This window comes from Salmo trutta, chromosome 12, assembly GCF_901001165.1.
Source record: "Salmo trutta chromosome 12, fSalTru1.1, whole genome shotgun sequence".
Taxonomy (NCBI): Eukaryota; Metazoa; Chordata; class Actinopteri; order Salmoniformes; family Salmonidae; genus Salmo; species Salmo trutta.
Window position 1 is genome coordinate 31,794,210 of NC_042968.1, and position 21,526 is coordinate 31,815,735.

General features: G+C 43.0%; 2 protein-coding genes and 1 pseudogene across 4 annotated transcripts; 2 read left to right on the forward strand and 1 right to left on the reverse strand.

Annotated features, from left to right (window-relative positions):
- The window catches only part of LOC115204758 (selenocysteine insertion sequence-binding protein 2-like), a 17,668-nt pseudogene extending 17,503 nt beyond the window's left edge, over positions 1-165 (forward strand).
- A 108-nt stretch (positions 166-273) lies between these two features.
- Positions 274-14,372, forward strand: LOC115204759 (fibrillin-1-like). The gene is made up of 13 exons (XM_029770467.1): positions 274-283; positions 488-499; positions 668-679; positions 987-998; positions 1,131-1,178; positions 1,419-1,430; positions 1,673-1,831; positions 3,452-3,568; positions 9,492-9,620; positions 9,848-9,967; positions 10,392-10,620; positions 11,197-11,416; positions 12,474-14,372. Exons 1-13 carry the CDS (start codon positions 274-276, stop codon positions 12,852-12,854), a joined length of 1,461 nt encoding a protein of 486 aa, XP_029626327.1. The 3' UTR covers positions 12,855-14,372.
- A 1,189-nt stretch (positions 14,373-15,561) lies between these two features.
- Positions 15,562-20,236, reverse strand: LOC115203354 (deoxyuridine 5'-triphosphate nucleotidohydrolase, mitochondrial). Of its 3 annotated transcripts, none has more exons than XM_029767987.1 (7): positions 19,989-20,236; positions 18,047-18,203; positions 17,547-17,638; positions 16,815-16,859; positions 16,530-16,604; positions 16,130-16,200; positions 15,562-15,717 (listed from the first exon to the last, which is right to left on the reverse strand). In XM_029767987.1, exons 1-7 carry the CDS (start codon positions 20,047-20,049, stop codon positions 15,661-15,663), a joined length of 558 nt encoding a protein of 185 aa, XP_029623847.1. In that variant the 5' UTR covers positions 20,050-20,236; the 3' UTR covers positions 15,562-15,660. The 3 variants fall into 3 exon arrangements, with proteins under 3 accessions (XP_029623847.1, XP_029623844.1, XP_029623846.1); XM_029767984.1 differs by lacking the exon at positions 19,989-20,236 and adding an exon at positions 18,715-18,873; XM_029767986.1 differs by lacking the exon at positions 19,989-20,236 and adding an exon at positions 18,730-18,872.
- Between the last annotated feature and the right edge of the window lie 1,290 nt (positions 20,237-21,526).

Here is a 21,526-nt window from a genome sequence, read left to right on the forward strand (position 1 = left end):
CTCTCTCCTCTCTAGATGTGGATGAGTCTCCTCTCTAGATGTGGATGAGTGTAACTTCTCTCTCCTCTCTAGATGTGGATGAGTGTAACTTCTCTCTCCTCTCTAGATGTGGATGAGTGTAACTTGTCTCTCTCCTCTCTAGATGTGGATGAGTCTCCTCTCTAGATGTGGATGAGTGTAACGTCTCTCTCTCCTCTCTAGATGTGGATGAGTGTAACTTGTCTCTCTCCTCTCTAGATGTGGATGAGTGTAACTTCTCTCTCCTGTGTAGATATGGATGAGTGTAACTTGTCTCTCTCCTGTGTAGATGTGGATGAGTGTAACTTGTCTCTCTCCTCTCTAGATGTGGATGAGTGTAACTTCTCTCTCTCCTGTGTAGATGTGGATGAGTGTAACTTGTCTCTCTCCTGTGTAGATATGGTTGAGTGTAACTTGTCTCTCTCCTGTGTAGATGTGGATGAGTGTAACTTGTCTCTCTCCTGTGTAGATATGGATGAGTGTAACTTGTCTCTCTCCTGTGTAGATATGGATGAGTGTAACTTGTCTCTCTCCTCTCTAGATGTGGATGAGTGTAACTTGTCTCTCTCCTGTGTAGATGTGGATGAGTGTAACTTGTCTCTCTCCTGTGTAGATGTGGATGAGTGTAACTTGTCTCTCTCCTGTGTAGATATGGATGAGTGTAACTTGTCTCTCTCCTGTGTAGATATGGATGAGTGAACTGTCTCTCTCCTGTGTAATATGGTTGAGGTAAACTTGTCTCTCCTGTGTAGATATGGTTGAGTGTAACTTGTCTCTCTCCTGTGTAGATGTGGATGAGTGTAACTTGTCTCTCTCCTGTGTAGATGTGGATGAGTGTAACTTGTCTCTCTCCTGTGTAGATGTGGATGAGTGTAACTTGTCTCTCTCCTGTGTAGATGTGGATGAGTGTAACTTGTCTCTCTCCTGTGTAGATGTGGATGAGTGTAACTTGTCTCTCTCCTGTGTAGATATGGATGAGTGTAACTTGTCTCTCTCCTGTGTAGATATGGTTGAGTGTAACTTGTCTCTCTCCTGTGTAGATGTGGATGAGTGTAACTTGTCTCTCTCCTGTGTAGATGTGGATGAGTGTAACTTGTCTCTCTCCTGTGTAGATATGGATGAGTGTAACTTGTCTCTGTCCTGTGTAGATATGGATGAGTGTAACTTGTCTCTCTCCTGTGTAGATATGGATGAGTGTAACTTGTCTCTCTCCTGTGTAGATGTGGATGAGTGTAACTTGTCTCTCTCCTGTGTAGATGTGGATGAGTGTAACTTGTCTCTCTCCTGTGTAGATGTGGATGAGTGTAACTTGTCTCTCTCCTGTGTAGATGTGGATGAGTGTAACTTGTCTCTCTCCTGTGTAGATGTGGATGAGTGTAACTTGTCTCTCTCCTGTGTAGATGTGGATGAGTGTAACTTCTCTCTCCTGTGTAGATATGGTTGAGTGTAACTTGTCTCTCTCCTGTGTAGATGTGGATGAGTGTAACTTCTCTCTCTCTCCTCTCTAGATATGGATGAGTGTAACTTCTCTCTCTCTCCTCTCTAGATGTGGATGAGTGTAACTTGTCTCTCTCCTGTGTAGATGTGGATGAGTGTAACTTGTCTCTCTCCTGTGTAGATATGGATGAGTGTAACTTGTCTCTCTCCTGTGTAGATATGGATGAGTGTAACTTGTCTCTCTCCTGTGTAGATATGGATGAGTGTGTGCAGGCTCCTAAGCCGTGTAACTTCATCTGTAAAAACACAGAGGGAAGCTACCTCTGTTCCTGTCCCAGAGGATACATCCTGCAGGAGGACGGCAAGAGCTGCCGAGGTGAGACACGCACAGACACACACAGCAACACACACACACGGTCACAGTGACAGCCACACACACACAGTGTGTGCATTTCCGTGTATGTGGTGAGCAGAGATTGTGATCTGTTGCGTCTGGTAGTTAATGTGTTTATCAGTGAGTATGGCCAGTTTGGGGAGTTTATACAAACATAATTGGTCCATATTGCTCATTACCACTCTTGGCGACAGCTATGTTTACCCTAGGGCAGTATCTACACATGCTCACGCACACAGACACGCACAGACACACACACACTCAGACACACATACACACTCACTCACACAGACACACACACACACACACAAACACACTCAGACACACACATAAACTTTCCGGCTGGTTTCCACCATGTTTCCGGTGTCTGGCTCTGTGGCAGTTCATCAACAGGTCACTGACAGGGGAAGGACTGGAAACTAGCTCTATACAGTTGTGGAGCTGGAATCTAACCTTTACTCTCTCTATCCCCCTCTCTCTCTATCCCCCTCTCTCTCTATTCCTCTCTCTCTATCCCCCTCTATCTCTCTCTCTCTATCCCCCTCTCTCTCTATCCCTCTCTCTCTCTATCCCTCTCTCTCTCTATCCCCCTCTCTCTCTATCCCTCTCTCTCTCTATCCCCCTCTCTCTCTATCCCCCTCTCTCTCTATTCCTCTCTCTCTATCCCCCTCTATCTCTCTCTCTCTATCCCCCTCTCTCTCTATCCCTCTCTCTCTCTATCCCTCTCTCTCTCTATTCCTCTCTCTCTTTATCCCTCTCTCTCTCTATCCCCCTCTATCTCTCTCTCTCTCTCCCTCTCTCTCTATCCCTCTCTCTCTATCCCCCTCTATCTCTCTCTCTCTATCCCTCTCTCTCTCTCTATCCCTCTCTCTCTCTATCCCCCTCTATCTCTTTCTCTCTATCCCTCTCTCTCTATCCCTCTCTCTCTCTATCCCCCCTCTCTCTCTCTCTATCCCTCTCTCTCTCTCTATCCCCCTCTCTCTCTATTCCTCTCTCTCTATCCCCCTCTCTCTCTATCCCCCTCTATCTCTCTCTCTCTATCCCTCTCTCTCTCTATCCCCCTCTCTCTCTATCCCTCTCTCTCTCTATCCCTCTCTCTCTCTATCCCCCTCTCTCTCTATCCCTCTCTCTCTCTATCCCTCTCTCTCTATCCCTTTCTCTCTCTATCCCTTTCTCTCTCTATCCCTTTCTCTCTCTATCCCTCTCTCTCTACCCCTCTCTCTCTCTATCCCTCTCTCTCTATCCCTCTCTCTCTCTATCCCTCTCTCTCTATCCCTTTCTCTCTCTATCCCTCTCTCTCTATCCCTTTCTCTCTCTATCCCTTTCTCTCTCTATCCCTTTCTCTCTCTATCCCTCTCGCTCTACCCCTCTCTCTCTCTATCCCTCTCTCTCTATCCCCTTTCTCTCTATCCCTCTCTCACTCTATCCCTCTCTCTCTATCCCCCTCTCTCTCTATCCCTCTCTCTCTCTATCCCTCTCTCTCTCTATCCCTCTCTCTCTCTCCCCCTTCTCTCGCTCTCTCTGTCTCTCTCTTCCTCCTCCCCCTTCTCTCTCTCCCCTCTCTCTCTCCCTCTCTCTCTCTCTCTCTCTCCCTCCTCTCAGATCTGGATGAGTGTCAGAGCAAACAGCACAACTGTCAGTTCCTGTGTGTGAACACCATCGGAGGATTCACCTGCAAATGTCCTCCTGGCTTCACCCAGCACCATACTGCCTGCATAGGTAACTCACACACACACACACTCCCCCTCCTCCACTCGACTAGGCTTTACAAACATAACCAAGTGTAGCCACTTATCTTCCATCTCTCCCCATAAAAAGTCTCTTTAATGTTCTCAGTCTGCTATCACACATCAGATTGGGCTCAACTGAACTGTCGCCATGACAACTTAACAATGACTTGTTGTGGAATTTGCAGTCTGTTGCCATGGTTACAACAGGGCTTTTCCATTCCGCACTTCAGCTCCCATGACTTTGCGGCTAGACAGCCTCCCTCCGTCCATTGGTCAATCAGACAGTCAGTCCGTTCATCAGTCAGTCAGTTAGTCAGACCATCAGTCAGTCAGACCGTCAATCAGCCAGTCAGTCAGTCACTCTCTCTCTCTGTAGATAGTAATGTCTCTCTCTCTCTCTCTCTCTGTAGATAGTAATGTCTCTCTCTGTAGATAGTAATGTCTCGTTCTCACTCTCTCTCTGTAGATAGTAATGTCTCTCTCTGTAGATAGTAATGTTTCTCTCTCTCTGTAGATAGTAATGTCTCTCTCTCTCTCTGTAGATAGTAATGTCTCTCTCTCTCTGTAGATAGTAATGTCTCTCTCTCTCTGTAGATAGTAATGTCTCTCTCTCTCTCTCTCTCTGTAGATAGTAATGTCTCTCTCTGTAGATAGTAATGTCTCGCTCTCACTCTCTCTCTGTAGATAGTAATGTCTCTCTCTGTAGATAGTAATGTTTCTCTCTCTCTGTAGATAGTAATGTCTCTCTCTCTCTCTCTCTCTCTGTAGATAGTAATGTTTCTCTCTCTGTAGATAGTAATGTCTCTCTCTGTAGATAGTAATGTTTCTCTCTCTGTAGATAGTAATGTCTCTCTCTGTAGATAGTAATGTTACTCTCTCTGTAGATAGTACTGTCTCTCTCTCTCTCTGTAGATAGTAATGTTTCTCTCTCTGTAGATAGTAATGTCTCTCTCTCTGTAGATAGTAATGTTTCTCTCTGTAGATAGTAATGTCTCGCTCTCTTTCTCTCTCTCTCTCTGTAGATAGTAATGTCTCTCTCTCTCTCTGTAGATAGTAATGTTTCTCTCTGTAGATAGTAATGTCTCTCTCTCTCTCTCTGTAGATAGTAATGTCTCTCTCTCTCTCTCTCTGTAGATAGTAATGTCTCTCTCTCTCTCTCTGTAGATAGTAATGTCTCTCTCTCTCTCTGTAGATAGTAATGTTTCTCTCTCTGTAGATAGTAATGTTTCTCTCTCTCTGTAGATAGTAATGTCTCTCTCTCTCTGTAGATAGTAATGTTTCTCTCTCTCTGTAGATAGTAATGTTTCTCTCTCTGTAGATAGTAATGTTTCTCTCTCTCTGTAGATAGTAATGTTTCTCTCTCTGTAGATAGTAATGTTTCTCTCTCTCTGTAGATAGTAATGTCTCTCTCTCTCTGTAGATAGTAATGTCTCTCTCTCTCTCTGTAGATAGTAATGTTTCTCTCTCTCTGTAGATAGTAATGTCTATCTCTCTGTAGATAGTAATGTTAGTCTCTCTGTAGATAGTAATGTTTCTCTCTCTCTGTAGATAGTAATGTCTCTCTCTCTCTGTAGATAGTAATGTTTCTCTCTCTGTAGATAGTAATGTCTCTCTCTCTGTAGATAGTAATGTTAGTCTCTCTGTAGATAGTAATGTTTCTCTCTGTAGATAGTAATGTCTCTCTCTCTCTCTCTGTAGATAGTAATGTATCTCTTTCTCTCTCTCTGTAGATAGTAATGTCTCTCTCTCTCGCTGTAGATAGTAATGTCTCTCTCTCTCTCTCTCTCTCTCTGTAGATAGTAATGTCTCTCTCTCTGTAGATAGTAATGTCTCTCTCTCTCTCTCTCTGTAGATAGTAATGTCTCTCTCTCTCTCTCTCTCTCTCTCTGTAGATAGTAATGTTTCTCTCTCTGTAGATAGTAATGTCTCTCTCTCTCTCTGTAGATAGTAATGTCTCTCTCTGTAGATAGTAATGTCTCTCTCTCTGTAGATAGTAATGTTTCTCTCTGTAGATAGTAATGTCTCGCTCTCTTTCTCTCTCTCTCTCTCTGTAGATAGTAATGTCTCTCTCTCTCTCTGTAGATAGTAATGTTTCTCTCTGTAGATAGTAATGTCTCTCTCTCTCTCTCTCTGTAGATAGTAATGTCTCTCTCTCTCTCTGTAGATAGTAATGTCTCTCTCTCTCTCTCTCTGTAGATAGTAATGTCTCTCTCTCTCTGTAGATAGTAATGTTTCTCTCTCTGTAGATAGTAATGTCTCTCTCTGTAGATAGTAATGTTTCTCTCTCTCTGTAGATAGTAATGTCTCTCTCTCTGTAGATAGTAATGTCTCTCTCTCTGTAGATAGTAATGTTTCTCTCTCTGTAGATAGTAATGTTTCTCTCTCTCTGTAGATAGTAATGTCTCTCTCTCTCTGTAGATAGTAATGTTTCTCTCTCTCTGTAGATAGTAATGTTTCTCTCTCTGTAGATAGTAATGTTTCTCTCTCTCTGTAGATAGTAATGTCTCTCTCTCTCTGTAGATAGTAATGTTTCTCTCTCTCTGTAGATAGTAATGTCTCTCTCTCTGTAGATAGTAATGTTAGTCTCTCTGTAGATTGTAATGTTTCTCTCTCTCTGTAGATAATAATGAATGTGGGTCGGACCCGGCTCTGTAGATAATAATGAATGTGGGTCGGACCCTGCTCTGTAGATAATAATGAATGTGGGTCGAACCCTGCTCTGTAGATAATAATGAATGTGGGTCGAACCCTGCTCTGTAGATAATAATGAATGTGGGTTGGACCCTGCTCTGTAGATAATAATGAGTCTCTCTCTCTCTGTAGATAATAATGAATGTGGGTCGGACCCTGCTCTGTAGATAATAATGAATGTGGGTCGGACCCTGCTCTGTAGATAATAATGAATGTGGGTCGCACCCTGCTCTGTAGATAATAATGAATGTGGGTCGAACCCTGCTCTGTAGATAGTAATGAATGTCTCTCTCTCTCTGTAGATAATAATGAATGTCTCTCTCTCTCTGTAGATAATATGGTCTCTCTCTCTGTAGATAGTAATGTTTCTCTCTCTGTAGATAGTACTGTCTCTCTCTCTCTCTGTAGATAGTAATGTCTCTCTCTCTCTCTCTCTCTCTCTCTCTCTGTAGATAGTAATGTCTCTCTCTCTCTCTCTCTCTGTAGATAGTAATGTCTCTCTCTCTCTCTCTCTCTCTGTAGATAGTAATCTCTCTCTCTCGCTCTCTGTAGATAGTAATGTCTCTCTCTCGCTCTCTGTAGATAGTAATGTCTCTCTCTCTCTCTCTCTCTCTGTAGATAATAATGTCTCTCTCTCGCTCTCCGTAGATAGTAATGTCTCTCTCTCTCTCTCTCTCTCTGTAGATAGTAATGTCTCTCTCTCGCACTCTGTAGATAATAATGTCTCTCTCTCCGTAGATAGTAATGTCTCTCTCTCTGTAGATAGTAATGTCTCTCTCTCTGTAGATAGTAATATCTCTCTCTCTCTCTGTAGATAGTAATGTCTCTCTCTCGATAGTAATGTCTCTCTCTCTCTCGCTCTCTCTCTTTCTCTCTCTGTACATAGTAATGAGTCTCTCTCTCTCTGTAGATAATAATAAATGTCTCTCTCTCTCTGTAGATAATAATGAATGTGGGTCGGACCCTGCTCTGTAGATAGTAATGAATGTCTCTCTCTCTGTAGATAATAATGAATGTGGGTCGGACCCTGCTCTGTAGATAATAATGAATGTGGGTCGGACCCTGCTCTGTAGATAATAATGAATGTGGGTCGGACCCTGCTCTGTAGATAATAATGAATGTGGGTCGGACCCTGCTCTGTAGATAATAATGAATGTGGGTCGGACCCTGCTCTGTAGATAATAATGAATGTCTCTCTCTCTCTGTAGATAATAATGAATGTGGGTCGGACCCGGCTCTGTAGATAATAATGAATGTGGGTCGGACCCTGCTCTGTAGATAATAATGAATGTGGGTCGGACCCTGCTCTGTAGATTATAATGAATGTGGGTCAGACCCTGCTCTGTAGATAATAATGAATGTGGGTCGAACCCTGCTCTGTAGATAATAATGAATGTGGGTCGGACCCTGCTCTGTAGATAATAATGAATGTCTCTCTCTCTCTGTAGATAATAATGAATGTGGGTCGGACCCTGCTCTGTAGATAATAATGAATGTGGGTCGCCTCCTGCTCTGTAGATAATAATAAATGTGGGTCACACCCTGCTCTGTAGATAATAATGAATGTGGGTCGGACCCTGCTCTGTAGATAATAATGAATGTGGGTCGAACCCTGCTCTGTAGATAATAATGAATGTGGGTCGGACCCTGCTCTGTAGATAATAATGAATGTGGGTCGGACCCTACTCTGTAGATAATAATGAATGTGGGTCGAACCCTGCTCTGTAGATAATAATGAATGTGGGTCGAACCCTGCTCTGTAGATAATAACGAATGTCTCTCTCTCTCTCTCTGTAGATAATAATGAATGTGGGTTAGACCCTGCTCTGTAGATAATAATTAATGTGGGTCACACCCTGCTCTGTAGATAATAATGAATGTCTCTCTCTCTCTGTAGATAATAATGAATGTGGGTCGTACCCTGCTCTGTAGATAATAATGAGTGTCTCTCTCTCTCTGTAGATAGTAATGAGTCTCTCTCTCTCTGTAGATAATAATGAATGTGGGTCACTCCCTGCTCTGTAGATAATAATGAATGTCTCTCTCTCTCTGTAGATAATAATGAATGTCTCTCTCTCTCTCTGTAGATAATAATGAATGTGGGTCGGACCCTGCTCTGTAGATAATAATGAATGTGGGTCGAACCCTGCTCTGTAGATAATAATGAGTGTCTCTCTCTCTCTGTAGATAATAATGAATGTGGGTCGGACCCTGCTCTGTAGATAATAATGAATGTGGGTTGGACCCTGCTCTGTAGATAGTAATGAATGTCTCTCTCTCTGTAGATAATAATGAATGTGGGTCACACCCTGCTCTGTAGATAGTAATGAATGTCTCTCTCTCTGTAGATAATAATGAATGTGGGTCGGACCCTGCTCTGTAGATAATAATGAATGTGGGTCGGACCCTGCTCTGTAGATAATAATGAATGTGGGTCGGACCCTGCTCTGTAGATAGTAATGAATGTCTCTCTCTCTCTGTAGATAATAATGAATGTGGGTCAGACCCTGCTCTGTAGATAATAATGAGTCTCTCTCTCTCTGTAGATAATAATGAATGTCTCTCTCTCTTTCTGTAGATAATAATGAATGTGGGTCGGACCCTGCTCTGTAGATAGTAATGAATGTCTCTCTCTCTCTGTAGATAATAATGAATGTGGGTCGGACCCTGCTTTGTAGATAATAATGAGTCTCGCTCGCTCTGTAGATAATAATGAGTCTCTCTCTCTCTGTAGATAATAATGAATGTGGGTCGGACCCTGCTCTGTAAATAGTAATGAATGTCTCTCTCTCTCTGTAGATAATAATGAATGTGGGTCGGACCCTGCTCTGTAAATAGTAATGAATGTCTCTCTCTCTCTCTGTAGATAATAATGAATGTGGGTCGGACCCTGCTCTGTAGATAATAATGAGTCTCTCTCTCTCTGTAGATAATAATGAATGTGGGTCGGACTCTGCTCTGTAGATAATAATGAATGTCTCTCTCTCTCTGTAGATAATAATGAATGTGGGTCTGGCCCTGCTCTGTAGATTATAATGAGTCTCTCTCTCTCTGTAGATAATAATGAATGTGGGTCGGACCCTGCTCTGTAGATAATAATGAATGTCTCTCTCTCTCTCTGTAGATAATAATGAATGTCTCTCTCTCTCTGTAGATAATAATGAATGTGGGTCGGACCCTGCTCTGTAGATATTAATGAATGTCTCTCTCTCTCTCTGTAGATAATAATGAATGTGGGTCGGACCCGGCTCTGTGTGGCTCTAATGGTGTATGTCAGAACAGCCCAGGCAGCTTCAACTGCGAGTGTACTAGAGGATTCTCAATGGACCCCAATGGACAGAGCTGTGAAGGTCAGCCAATCACTGCCTCTCTCAGGATCAGCTGACTCCATACCCCTAGGCACTTTATATGGATCTGAAATGATCAGATAGGTATAGGCAGTATGGCAATAACTCCACTATAAACAGGGATTTGGTGGAAACGTCACCTTTTTGCTTGTACCTATCCAGTACAGTTAGATAACTGTATGGCCACATAACTATTGTAATGCTGTGTGTGTGTGTGGTTTCCCTGGCAGATATGGATGAGTGTGATGGTAACCACCGTTGTCAACATGGCTGTCAGAACCTGGTGGGAGGGTACCGGTGTAGCTGTCCTCAGGGATACCTACAACACTATCAATGGAACCAGTGTGTCGGTGAGTGGTACGCTCTCTCTCTCTTTCTCTCAATCCTTCTCCCCCCGTCTGTCTGTCTTCTCTTTCTCTCTCCCTCAACATCAAATCTACATCCCTTTCCTGGAAGTTGAACTTGTTCCTCTCTAGATTACTGGAAGAGCTCACTCCCTGAGTCAGTGTCCTACATGAACACTGTTGTTCTAACTGAGTCGGTGACACTTTAACTTGAATCTACTGATGGGAAATACAGCATTGGTATTCGGTGGCCTTTCCCAAAAAGAACACGGCCAATGTTTATCAGATGAACCGGTACTACAGATGGTTTCCTCATTCCCTTCAAGAGTTTCTCAGTATTGTTTGTGTTCTCTGGCCGAGGTTTGACCCATATTTGACCTCTGTTTGTTTTGTTGACTTCCTGTCTGTGTTGTTTGCTTCCTGTGGTCAGATGAGAACGAGTGCCAGAACACTCAGATCTGTGGGGGAGCGTCGTGCCATAACACCCTGGGGAGCTTCCGCTGCCTCTGTCCCACTGGGTTCAACTACGGAGACCAGGGGGGGTGTAGTGACATCAACGAGTGCTCCTCCTCCTCTAATCCATGTAACTACGGCTGTTCCAACACAGACGGAGGGTATCTCTGTGGCTGTCCACCTGGATACTACCGCGCTGGACAGGGGTGAGTGAGTGAGACTGTGTGTGTGTGTGTGTGTGTGTGTGTGTGTGTGTGTGTGTGTGTGTGTGTGTGTGTGTGTGTGTGTGTGTGTGTGTGTGTGTGTGTGTGTGTGTGTTGGTTGTTTAGCAACAAAACCGACACGTGCGTAACAATGGGACAAAACAGACAGGTTTGGCTTAGATTGTTGACTACATGTAAACTACATTTTGTCTCCGATGTTTATTGAAATCATAAATAAATGTGCACAATGTCTCTCAAATACACCGTTACAGTTGTTGGTTAGCTAGCTAGCGAATTCTAGCCATTTTAGCATTGTAATGAAAACAGTCAAAACACCTCAAAAAGACATGGTATCAAGAACAAGATGAAACTAGCTGAAACGAGTCACTTATGATTCCCCACATGGCAGTTTATTGTCATTGTTGGTAGCTATCACAACAACACATAGACCTCTGTCCCATTGAAGTGTGCACATTGTTTTGGTGATGTTGTCAGCTAGCCCACGTATAGGCAAGATGGTGTTTGGGTATGATTTTATGCCCTGTGTGTGTATGACTGAGTCCTTTCTGTGTGTTCCAGGCACTGTGTGTCAGGCGTGGGCTTTGGTAGTGGTGTGAGTCTGGGCCAGGGAGGAGGAGGAGGAGGAGGAGGAGGAGGAGGAGGAGGGGCAGCAGAGGGGGGTGACAACGACCTGTCTCCTGAGGCCTGCTACGAGTGTAAGATCAACGGTTACCCCAAGAAGGGGCGCAAACGCCGCGACACCAACTCAACGCTGGAGCAACCTCTGGACAATGCACAGGTAATGTCTGTCTGTCTTGGTTTGGTGGCCCATAGAATGGTCATGCTATCATGTCTTGCCTGCTCTTCACTGAATCCGTAGTACATATTAACTGTGTGGTCCTGTGTTCTGTCATCAGGATCCAGAGTGTTGAGTGTTGTCAGTGTTTACATAATCCACCTGTACTACATGGTCCTGTTACACATCATATATCTGCCTGTATAATACTGTATATCTATACTATATGTATCCTGTCCTGTGTCCTCAGCATCAGGAGACAGTGAGCCTGGAGAGTGTATAATACTGTATATCTATACTATATGTAACCTGTCCTGTGTCCTCAGCATCAGGAGACCGTGAGCCTGGAGAGTGTATAATACTGTATATCTATACTATATGTAACCTGTCCTGTGTCCTCAGCATCAGGAGACCGTGAGCCTGGAGAGTGTATAATACTGTATATCTATACTATATGTAACCTGTCCTGTGTCCTCAGCATCAGGAGACAGTGAGCCTGGAGAGTGTATAATACTGTATATCTATACTATATGTAACCTGTCCTGTGTCCTCAGCATCAGCATCAGGAGACCGTGAGCCTGGAGAGTGTATAATACTGTATATCTATACTATATGTAACCTGTCCTGTGTCCTCAGCATCAGGAGACAGTGAGCCTGGAGAGTGTATAATACTTTATATCTATACTATATGTAACCTGTCCTGTGTCCTCAGCATCAGGAGACCGTGAGCCTGGAGAGTGTTACACATCATATATCTGCCTGTATAATACTGTATATCTATACTATATGTAACCTGTCCTGTGTCCTCAGCATCAGGAGACCGTGAGCCTGGAGAGTGTTACACATCATATATCTGCCTGTATAATACTGTATATCTATACTATATGTAACCTGTCCTGTGTCCTCAGCATCAGGAGACCGTGAGCCTGGAGAGTGTATAATACTGTATATCTATACTATATGTAACCTGTCCTGTGTCCTCAGCATCAGGAGACCGTGAGCCTGGAGAGTGTATAATACTGTATATCTATACTATATGTAACCTGTCCTGTGTCCTCAGCATCAGGAGACAGTGAGCCTGGAGAGTGTGGACATTGAGGACACCCTGCTGTTCAACCTGAACATGTCCGGCCTGTCCAGCCGAGACCACATCCTGGAGTTCACCCCGGCCCTGTCCACGCTCAACAACCACGTGTTCTACTCCATTGACTACGGCAACGAGCTGGGCTACTTCAAGATCAGCCAGAGGGAGGGGCTTAGCTACCTGCACCTGTCCAAGAGGAAGTCCCTCCCCCCTGGAGCCTACTTCCTGCAGATCAGTAGCGTGGCCGTGTACAGGAAGAAGGAGCTGGCAGCGCTGGAGGACAGCAACGATAAAGACTACCTCACAGGCCAGCTGGGAGACACACTCACCATGAGGGTGCAGATAGTCCTGCATTAACCTACACTACAGGACTGACTGGGGTGGTTGGGCTGGGCTGGGTGGGGAGTGTCTGCCTGTAAACACTGGTCTAGGAACAGATTCATTTACCCTTGATCCATATCTCAACCATTAGGATGGGGAGAGAAGATCTGACTCTGGGTCAGTGGTTATGGGCAACTTCTACTTACTCTGAGAGAGAGAGAGAGCTTGGGACAAGCTCAACGCCAAAGAGACTAATGGGTGGGTGGGGGGAGGGGGGATGTTTGATTCCCAAAGATGATTCTACATATCATAGATACAACCTTTAGTGCTACAGTGTAGGCCTAACCCACTGGCTACAGTATGGCTGGCTGTCTGAAGAAAGGCTTAGACAATGACATGGAGGGAAGACATGACAATGACACAACAATAACCACTCTAAACTGCTCTGTGCAGGAAGCTCTGGTTTCAATGTTATTTTTATTTTTATGAAAAAGGTTTATATGATGATGTATGATGATATGTGGAATCTGCTACTCTTTTGTGGGACATGTAAGGCAAATGCCATATCCACCCGTAGCCCCTACCCCCAAGACCATGAGGGTAGCTAGGGAGTATGGGGTAGGAGGTAGGGGCTAGCGGTGGATTTGTGACTGAGTAGCAGAGTGCAGAAGTCACTGATGCTGAGTGTTCACAGCTTGGCAGAGGTGGAAGTGAAAGGCAGCGTTCCGATTCTCCACCCTTCTCCCTGAAGTGTGCACTTGCTCACTCCCCCTTCATGGTTCACAAAGCATTAGCTGCTAAGGAGAGTTTCCACCATATTAAGTAAACCAGTCCATTCCTTTCAAATCCCTGAGGGGAGAAGGGTAGGGAATCGAACCGTAGCTAAAGTCTTTAGCTAGAAGGACCCCTCTTCCTCATCATAACTATGCTTCTTCATCTTCCCCACTGACTAGACTTCAGCATTACACATATTTACTGGTGCTAGTAACAAAACCACATAGACTTATGAATGCACTGTAATACTCAACAACACACAGTAGCTGTCTGTCTACTGTCCTTTTAATAAGATGTCAGACTTCTTTTCAACCAAAACCAAAGTAACAGCCTGTCTGCTCTCTATACCACATGTAAATGAAGTGTGTTTATACTGTAATCAATGCCATGTTTAGAATGTTAATCTATGAAGCCTTTTGTAAACTAGAGAACGCCCCTGAGAGGAGGGGGTGTAATGGTGCTTATAATGACCTACTACTTCCTTTGATAAACTGTATACACACACATATTAAAAACACACACACACCCGCACAAACACACAACATAAATACACACACACGCCCTCAAACACACTCAAAACACACACCGTTCTGATGATGCCAAACCTGTGCCTTCATGATTATGCACTGAGGTCGACGCGGCCACACTCTTCGCTAGTACAATCAGTGCGCCGTAGCGAAGTCAATCAGACCAGCCGTAGACACATCCGTCTGTCACTCTGTCACATCAGTGAGGGTTTAGTTGTAAAGTCACAATAAAAACATATTTTTTTGTTTAAAAGGTTTCGTTGTTGTCCCTGTCTCCCAACTTCACTTCCTCTTTTTGTGGATTATGTTATTTATGGGATGTATTTTAACCACTTTAAGGGACAATTTCCCAGACACAGATTAAGCCTAATCCTGGACTAAAAAGCACTTTTAATACACATTGACCATGCTTTATAGTGTATGCTTAATTACATGTAATTTATCAGATGCGACTTACAAGAGCAATTGCCTTGCTCTAGGATACAGACATCATTTAATTTATTTTTTCACCTAGTCCACTCAGGGATTTGAACCATTGCCCTTTCATTTACTGGCCCAATGCTCTTAACCGCTAGGCTACCTGCTGCCGTAAGAGTCTACCTTTCCTTGGTTCCTTGCTTTCATTTCTACTGACAGCTGAAAGGACTGGTGAAATCTCCTCTCCACAATGCTTCTACCTAGCATCATCTCAGCCAATGAAAGGATGAGGGAAGGAAGCTATTGTAATTCCAGAGACGGTATAAAACAAAGACTATTGAATCACAGCCACCATATCCAGTTCAACACAACAACTGCATCTAGAAGGCAAGGGTCGCTTTCCCCTTCTCAGACATTGCATGCGTCAACCAATGGTTGCGTGCCAGGTCACCGACAGTGCTATCGACTGACAGATTGCTATAACATGTGGTTAGCTGATACATAAAATACCTATCCAGGCATTGTAAGATCTGGCATACATCTGCAAGGTAGTCAGCCTGGAACTCTACCTATTTCTCAGTGAAACTTCTCCCTGGTGTGGTTCACATCATTAATCTAACATGTAACAGTACAGTAGAATATTTTGGTTGCCGACGTGCTGCCCAAATATGAGCCTGGGTGAAGGGTTTGGTCCCTCCAGACAGGGAAACTCCCTCTTGAACTATGAAAATAAATGGTTTAACAGCACCACTTAGTGGTCATTCAAGGTACAGACTTACATCGAATTTTATCCAAAGCCTATTTAGATAAGTGGGCATAGCCTACATTTTCATAGTTTCCCCCATTGGAATTGAACCTGCAAATCAAATGTATTATATAGCCCTTCTTACATCAGCTGATAACACTGGCATTGCTAGAACCATGCTCTTGCGAACTGAGCCACAGACAAGATAACCACACAGACAAGAAAATCAGTGATGTTTCATTGCCATTAATGGCCAAATCAGCAGGCATAGACAGTGAAGCAAAGGGACAATAACACTTTATTAAACAATGTAATTATTGTACAACCTCATAACATGTAACAGAACAAAACTAATAGGCTGGTTTACAATGTTGATGTATCAGTTGCTACCTGTGGAGCCAAATCCTCCAGCTCCACGCTCGGTCTCATCCAGAGTCTGAAACAGAGGGAAGACACGGTTAATACTACAACACTGGAGCAAAGGGTATTTTAGTGACTTTCTATGTGAATGATCCCAGTTCTTAAGGCCGGTTTCCCAAACACAGATTTAGCCAAGTCCAAGAAAAAAAGTATGTTCAATGGAAATTCTCAAAGCGAAGAGGTTAAGTCCAGGACTATGCTCGATCAGTGTTCAGAAAAACAGCCCTAAGGGCTCAAGGCTCATTCTCACAGAAATAAGATGCACTTAAAATCAACATTTCAGTCTCAAGTTTAAATGAAATGAGACTGCTTGACAAGGTTTGTGTGAAATGGATCGTAAAGCTTGATCAGCAATTCACTACTAGGTCTTAACATGTATGGTAATACTATAAACGGTCATATTAAATCTATAGAGAAGTGTAAAGTACCTTTAGCTCCTGTAGGTCTGGGTAGCAGATCCTCTCGCACACCAGCTGAGCCACACGGTCCCCTTTTTTCACTGGGACACAGAAAGAAACACCACCATCACTCTACAGGTCACCCAGTTTCCCAACACCATCACTGCAATGTTTCACTGGAAAACAGATCTCAATGTGAAATGCATTTGGATTGCTATAAAGAAGTAATCAGTAAAACAAGCTTTTATTTCAGTTTCGGATGAGGCATTTAAGTTATATTTTTCAAAGAGCAATGGGTATATAATTAATATAAAAGTTACAAAACATTGATGTACCAGTTGCAGATGGTCTCTTTAATAATGGATACAAAGTGCTTTCAATGCTTAGAGTTTGGAAAGGTGGCATGTGAATGATTATTTTTAAAGCTCACCTTCAAAGGTTTCCTTGCTGAAGTTGAACAGCACCACCCCCACATTACCTCTATAGTCCTCATCCACTACTCCAGCTGGGGGGAGACAGACACTCCAGTTAGGGTACATTCATGACAGCTAGGCTGTCAGTTCTATGTTCTAGACTCAGGTTAGAACAGCCAAAGGGTGACTTGGGTTCATGAAATCACCATCAGAACTATGGTTACCACTTCCCTGCCATTTTTATAACCCATCTCTTAGGAAAAATGTTATATTAATATCTGAAGGTCAAAAACTAAACTCACCCCCAACATCGATGAAGTGTTTTGCAGCCAGCCCAGACCGTGGTGCTGTGAAAAAAAGAGAAATACATAAAATATGACTAAACTACTACATTTTTTATGCTGGGTAAAAGTTAAGGGGAGATGAGAAAGAGGGGTTGAACGAGACTAATCGGAGTCTGAAAGCAGTCTCCATTGGCCGTGTTAGAGCATCAAATGTGATGCATTGTGGGTAAATTGTGACTGACTGACTGATCTACCAATAACAATGAGTAGTTATTTATGATACAAGGTGATTTGTCAGTAGGCAGTCAGTCGCCTGCACTTTCAGTTGTAACGAGGGGGTTCGATTAATCTTTCCCGGATGCCTGTATTGCACCAGCTGAAAGTTGATTGCATTAGATTTGGAACTGAGCTGCCTCCCAGGAACCCAGGTGTCCCGCTCTGTCCGACTGCAATGTTTGCTCAAAACAAAAGTGACATAATTAAGCATGTAGTAATTAGTAGGATTTTGTGTTGCCATGCAAAAGTGATCGCTTTCTGCCTTCCTAATGAAAAGTAGTACAAAAATTCAAACATTTATTTTATGTTAAAGAGATGTAGGTTTCTGGTTCAACCCAGGTCAAAGTAAAATAACTCCCTCACTGTCAAGTCAAACAATACCCAGAGAGATCTACCCCAATGTACCCCTAAACCAGGGTGTGATTAAAAATTATCTTTAAAACACTTAAGTTTGTGTTCTGGTACCCTACTCACCCACTCTGCCATAGCAGCCTGAAGGAACAGCTATCTGGATGTCAGTCTTCACGATAGCCTTGTCCATAGGACCAATACTGTAGTCATAGGCACTGTTAGAAAAAACATCAACAGGTGCTTACAGTCACTAATTTACAAAGGCAGTGACCTACATCTAACTCACCTCCCATCCAATCGTTAGTGCTAGCCTGCTCCTCCTACTAACGTTAACCAACTTTTCTCCTGTTAAAGTTGGTCATATAAACATGAAGCAAGACTAGGCTACCTAGTTAGGTAGCTTGATGTGAAGACAACAGTATGGATGGTCGTTTGCTAACTAGAGTTTTACTTTTGATTGACAGCAGAAAAATAAACAGCCACATGCAGGACACACTCACTGCAACGTTTTGAATGCACGTATCTTGCTTATGTGAATAGCAAGCTAGCTAAGTAAATACAAGCCAGTAAAATGTATTGCGTTCAAATCACTTCCAGTGACCCTGTCCCGGACTCTGACCCACCTGAACAGGTCGTAGCCTGCAGCTTTAGCAGAGCCCCGGGTAGGAGCAGTGGCATTTTCAGACAACTTGGAGAACTTCAGCACCGACATCACATTCTCTGCCACCGCATGTGGCCTTGTCCTCTTCAGTGGAGAAACTTCTGCGGCGTCTATCACTTCTGAGCAAGGCATGTTTACAACGTTTGTGGTAAGAAAGTTGAGCTACTTCCAAAATAATAAGATGGCTAAGAAGCTATGGTTAGTTTACTAAAGTTAGTTAACTAGTTAAAATATGGCGAGCTGTTGCTACTTCTCTGACAGGAATCTTATTAGGAAGCACACATTCCCGCCAATTTCAATTGAATCTGCCTCGCCGTCGTTGGAAAAAAAGGAACAAACTCGCGAGAGTTCTGACAACTTGACCAGCTGTGAGCTGAATGACTGGAAAAATGTAGCTTCCTAATCCTTCTTTGAATGATACATCTTGATTTCGGTAAAACACTCGACTACAAATCTGACAGCAGTACAATTACCGGTACCTACACATTTATTGATTACACATGTTAATACTAAAGTTGATAATACAACAACCAGTTAGCATAGCAAAGTAGCTAGCTAGCTAACGTTAGCTGCTAGTGCTAGCAAACATGAGCTATTACTGAAAAGCAATGTAGCTAGCCAACTAGCTACCTGCATTCTCGCAACCTTTTCTCCTGGCCGGAGTGGGAGAATGCAGATAAAATGTTCTGTGTGAGAGTACGGAAGACTGGGCAGCGATAATCGAAGAACAACACCGCCAGTAGAGCCTCTGCTTTGCAACGAAGTGCTCCATCTTGTTAAAGATACAGTCCTCCCCGGCTGCGCATCAGCTACAGTGCCTTCAGAAAGTATTCATACCCCTTGACTTATTCCACATGTTGTGTTACAGCCCGAATTCGAAATTGATTAAATATTTGTTTCCCTCTCACCAATACACAATATCCCATAACTACAAAGTGAAAATAGGTTTTTATACATTTTTGCTAATGTATTGAGAATTAATAGGGTGAGTATTGGTTAAGTGGGACATTTAAGCTTTGTAATAGATATCTTTAAATGTGTATAATAACATAACCAACAATCAAGGCCTGTGTGTTAGTCATTTTAATTCTGAACTGGAATAAACGGATTGATCACATCACACAGATGTATAACAGAACACACAGGCTCAGTTTGATAGTGCACCCTTAAGTAACAGTACAGATGAAAAATGATCAGGCCTACTGTACATCTTACTGTACAAAGTATTGTTGAAAAAAAGGTCTAGGTTGGAACTGTTGCTGTTAACATACAATAAATATATTTTATTCTAAACTGGATTAAACACAGTCCTAATGAGAGGTGTGTGGCTGGTTGAAGCAGGTCTATTCTGGGCTACATTTTTGGCAGTGCAACCCCGAGGTCATGCCCAGCATTGAGTCTGTTTCTGTACTTGTTTTTTTGTTTTTTAAGTATGCCAGGGTTGAGAACCCTGACTCGCATAGGTATGTGGTGCCGAACTAGCTTAGAACATCTACTGCTTTCTCAGTCAAGACAGGAGACTGCTTCCTGCAGTAGATGAGAAACCCAGAACTGTGAGTGTTTGCCTCAAAAAGCATCTTGTTTCAATTAGTTTATTCCAGAATAAAAATGATTAGTATTTTACCAGCAACAGTTACAACCTAAACTTGTTTAACAATATTTCTAGAGTAATATGTACAGTATAGTAGGCCTGCTAATGTTTAATCTTCACCTGTACTGTTACTTAGGGTTGCACTATCAGTAGCTAGCTAGCTTGCTTTGGCTAATGTTAGCTAGCTATTAGCTGAGTACAAGGTGATTGTTTGAAAGAGAAACTCACATCTACTATGAGAGATTGTACTCCCTTATTTCTGCTTATCATCACCTGTTATAAAATGACAACAATGCCGTGCTAGCTGACTTACTTTTCCACTGTCGAAGCACTGTTTCCTGACGCATTCTGCCCTGTTCTGGGTTTACCGTCATGCTGTGGATGTTTGGTCAAGACCTGTCGTTTTAATTTGTTCGTTTTGAGATACTCATTACTAAGCACTTCCCCGCACAAAACACATTTTGGGCGCTCCTCGTTATTTATCAAAGTGTGTATTAAACCAAGCTAGAGAAAAGCATCGCTGTATTAGCGTTTCATGACGATTGAGTTCGTCAGAATGTGTGGCTAGTTTGAGTCCATTTGATGATGGCGAGTGGGAATGACATGTTGACAGGCTAGGAAGACTAAGTTTCAAAACACTTTTTTCAAGTGTCAAATGTCATTTTTTGTACACATGATTTTTTTTCAGATATCCAGTGTGTGGATTTAAACGCCTGTTATGGGTATTTTTACACGCGTTCATTACACCTGTCCAGAGGGCATTTACAGGTGATTAGAACGTTTGAATATCGTAATTTCAGACGCATGAAATTGTGCCACGGCTTTGGAACGAACGTTGCCAGGCAAAGAGAATGTTCTGCGGAAATGGAGTCCCTAGGGAAAGCAAGAACAAGATGGGTGTCAGGAGTGGGGCAGCAGTATTATCATAAGGAGACGTATACTTGGGAAGAAGAAGAAGGGGGTAAGCTTGAGTTGGATAAAAATGATGGAAAAAAGGGAGATGGTTTGTTAAAGAAGAATGGTAGAAAGTGTAAGCAGTTGGAGAAATGGAAGCGATTGAGGTATGCTCCCAGGATCAGTAAAAACACAAGTCTGTGACACAGTGTTGCCAACTCCTCAGTAAGGAAATTAGCTATTGGCTGTCCTAAAAGTCGCTAAATGACGTATTCACCTAATTTGCATAATTGTGCATGTAATTGTGATGGACGCTGTAGGAGAGAGGAATAATGTCGTGGGAGAGACACAAAGTGAGTAAAAAAAACCTAAATATGTTTAGAACTATAAATTAACTTCTGTCGATTCGGGTTTTTTTTATGTCACAATTCCAACCCTCCTCCAGGCTTGGGACTGGCAAAAGTGACCCAAAAGAGACACTGGTGGAGTTACTTTGTTTTTTATTTTGTTTTTTAGTTTAGTTTTCTTAATTTGGCTTGGTTTTTAACCTTATGGTCCACTTAGGAGCCTACAACAAGTCACAGTAAAACATGAACATTTTTAACAATAACATTTTTTACATTTTTTTTGTATACAATCTACATTAACAATCTAAATGGACCAAAAAGAGACAATAGAAAAAACTGTCAATGGCAATGTGAGAAAATTATGGTAACTAGTCTGGCCCTAATTCAGGTAAAAACATTTTTTTTTTAATGTAAGCCAAGCCGGGATCAGTCAGCGGCGGCGTCCCGCATACGAGATTCATTTGCAGTCTGGACGCGGAGGGGTGAACATCTCCTGCTCTGACTGCTGCTGGGAGGGACTGCTGCTGGGAGGGACTGCTGCGCCTGTGAGTGCTTTTGCACGGGGGTGGGGCCCACGGCAGCATCCGCTGCTCGTTGAGAAGAGTAAGAA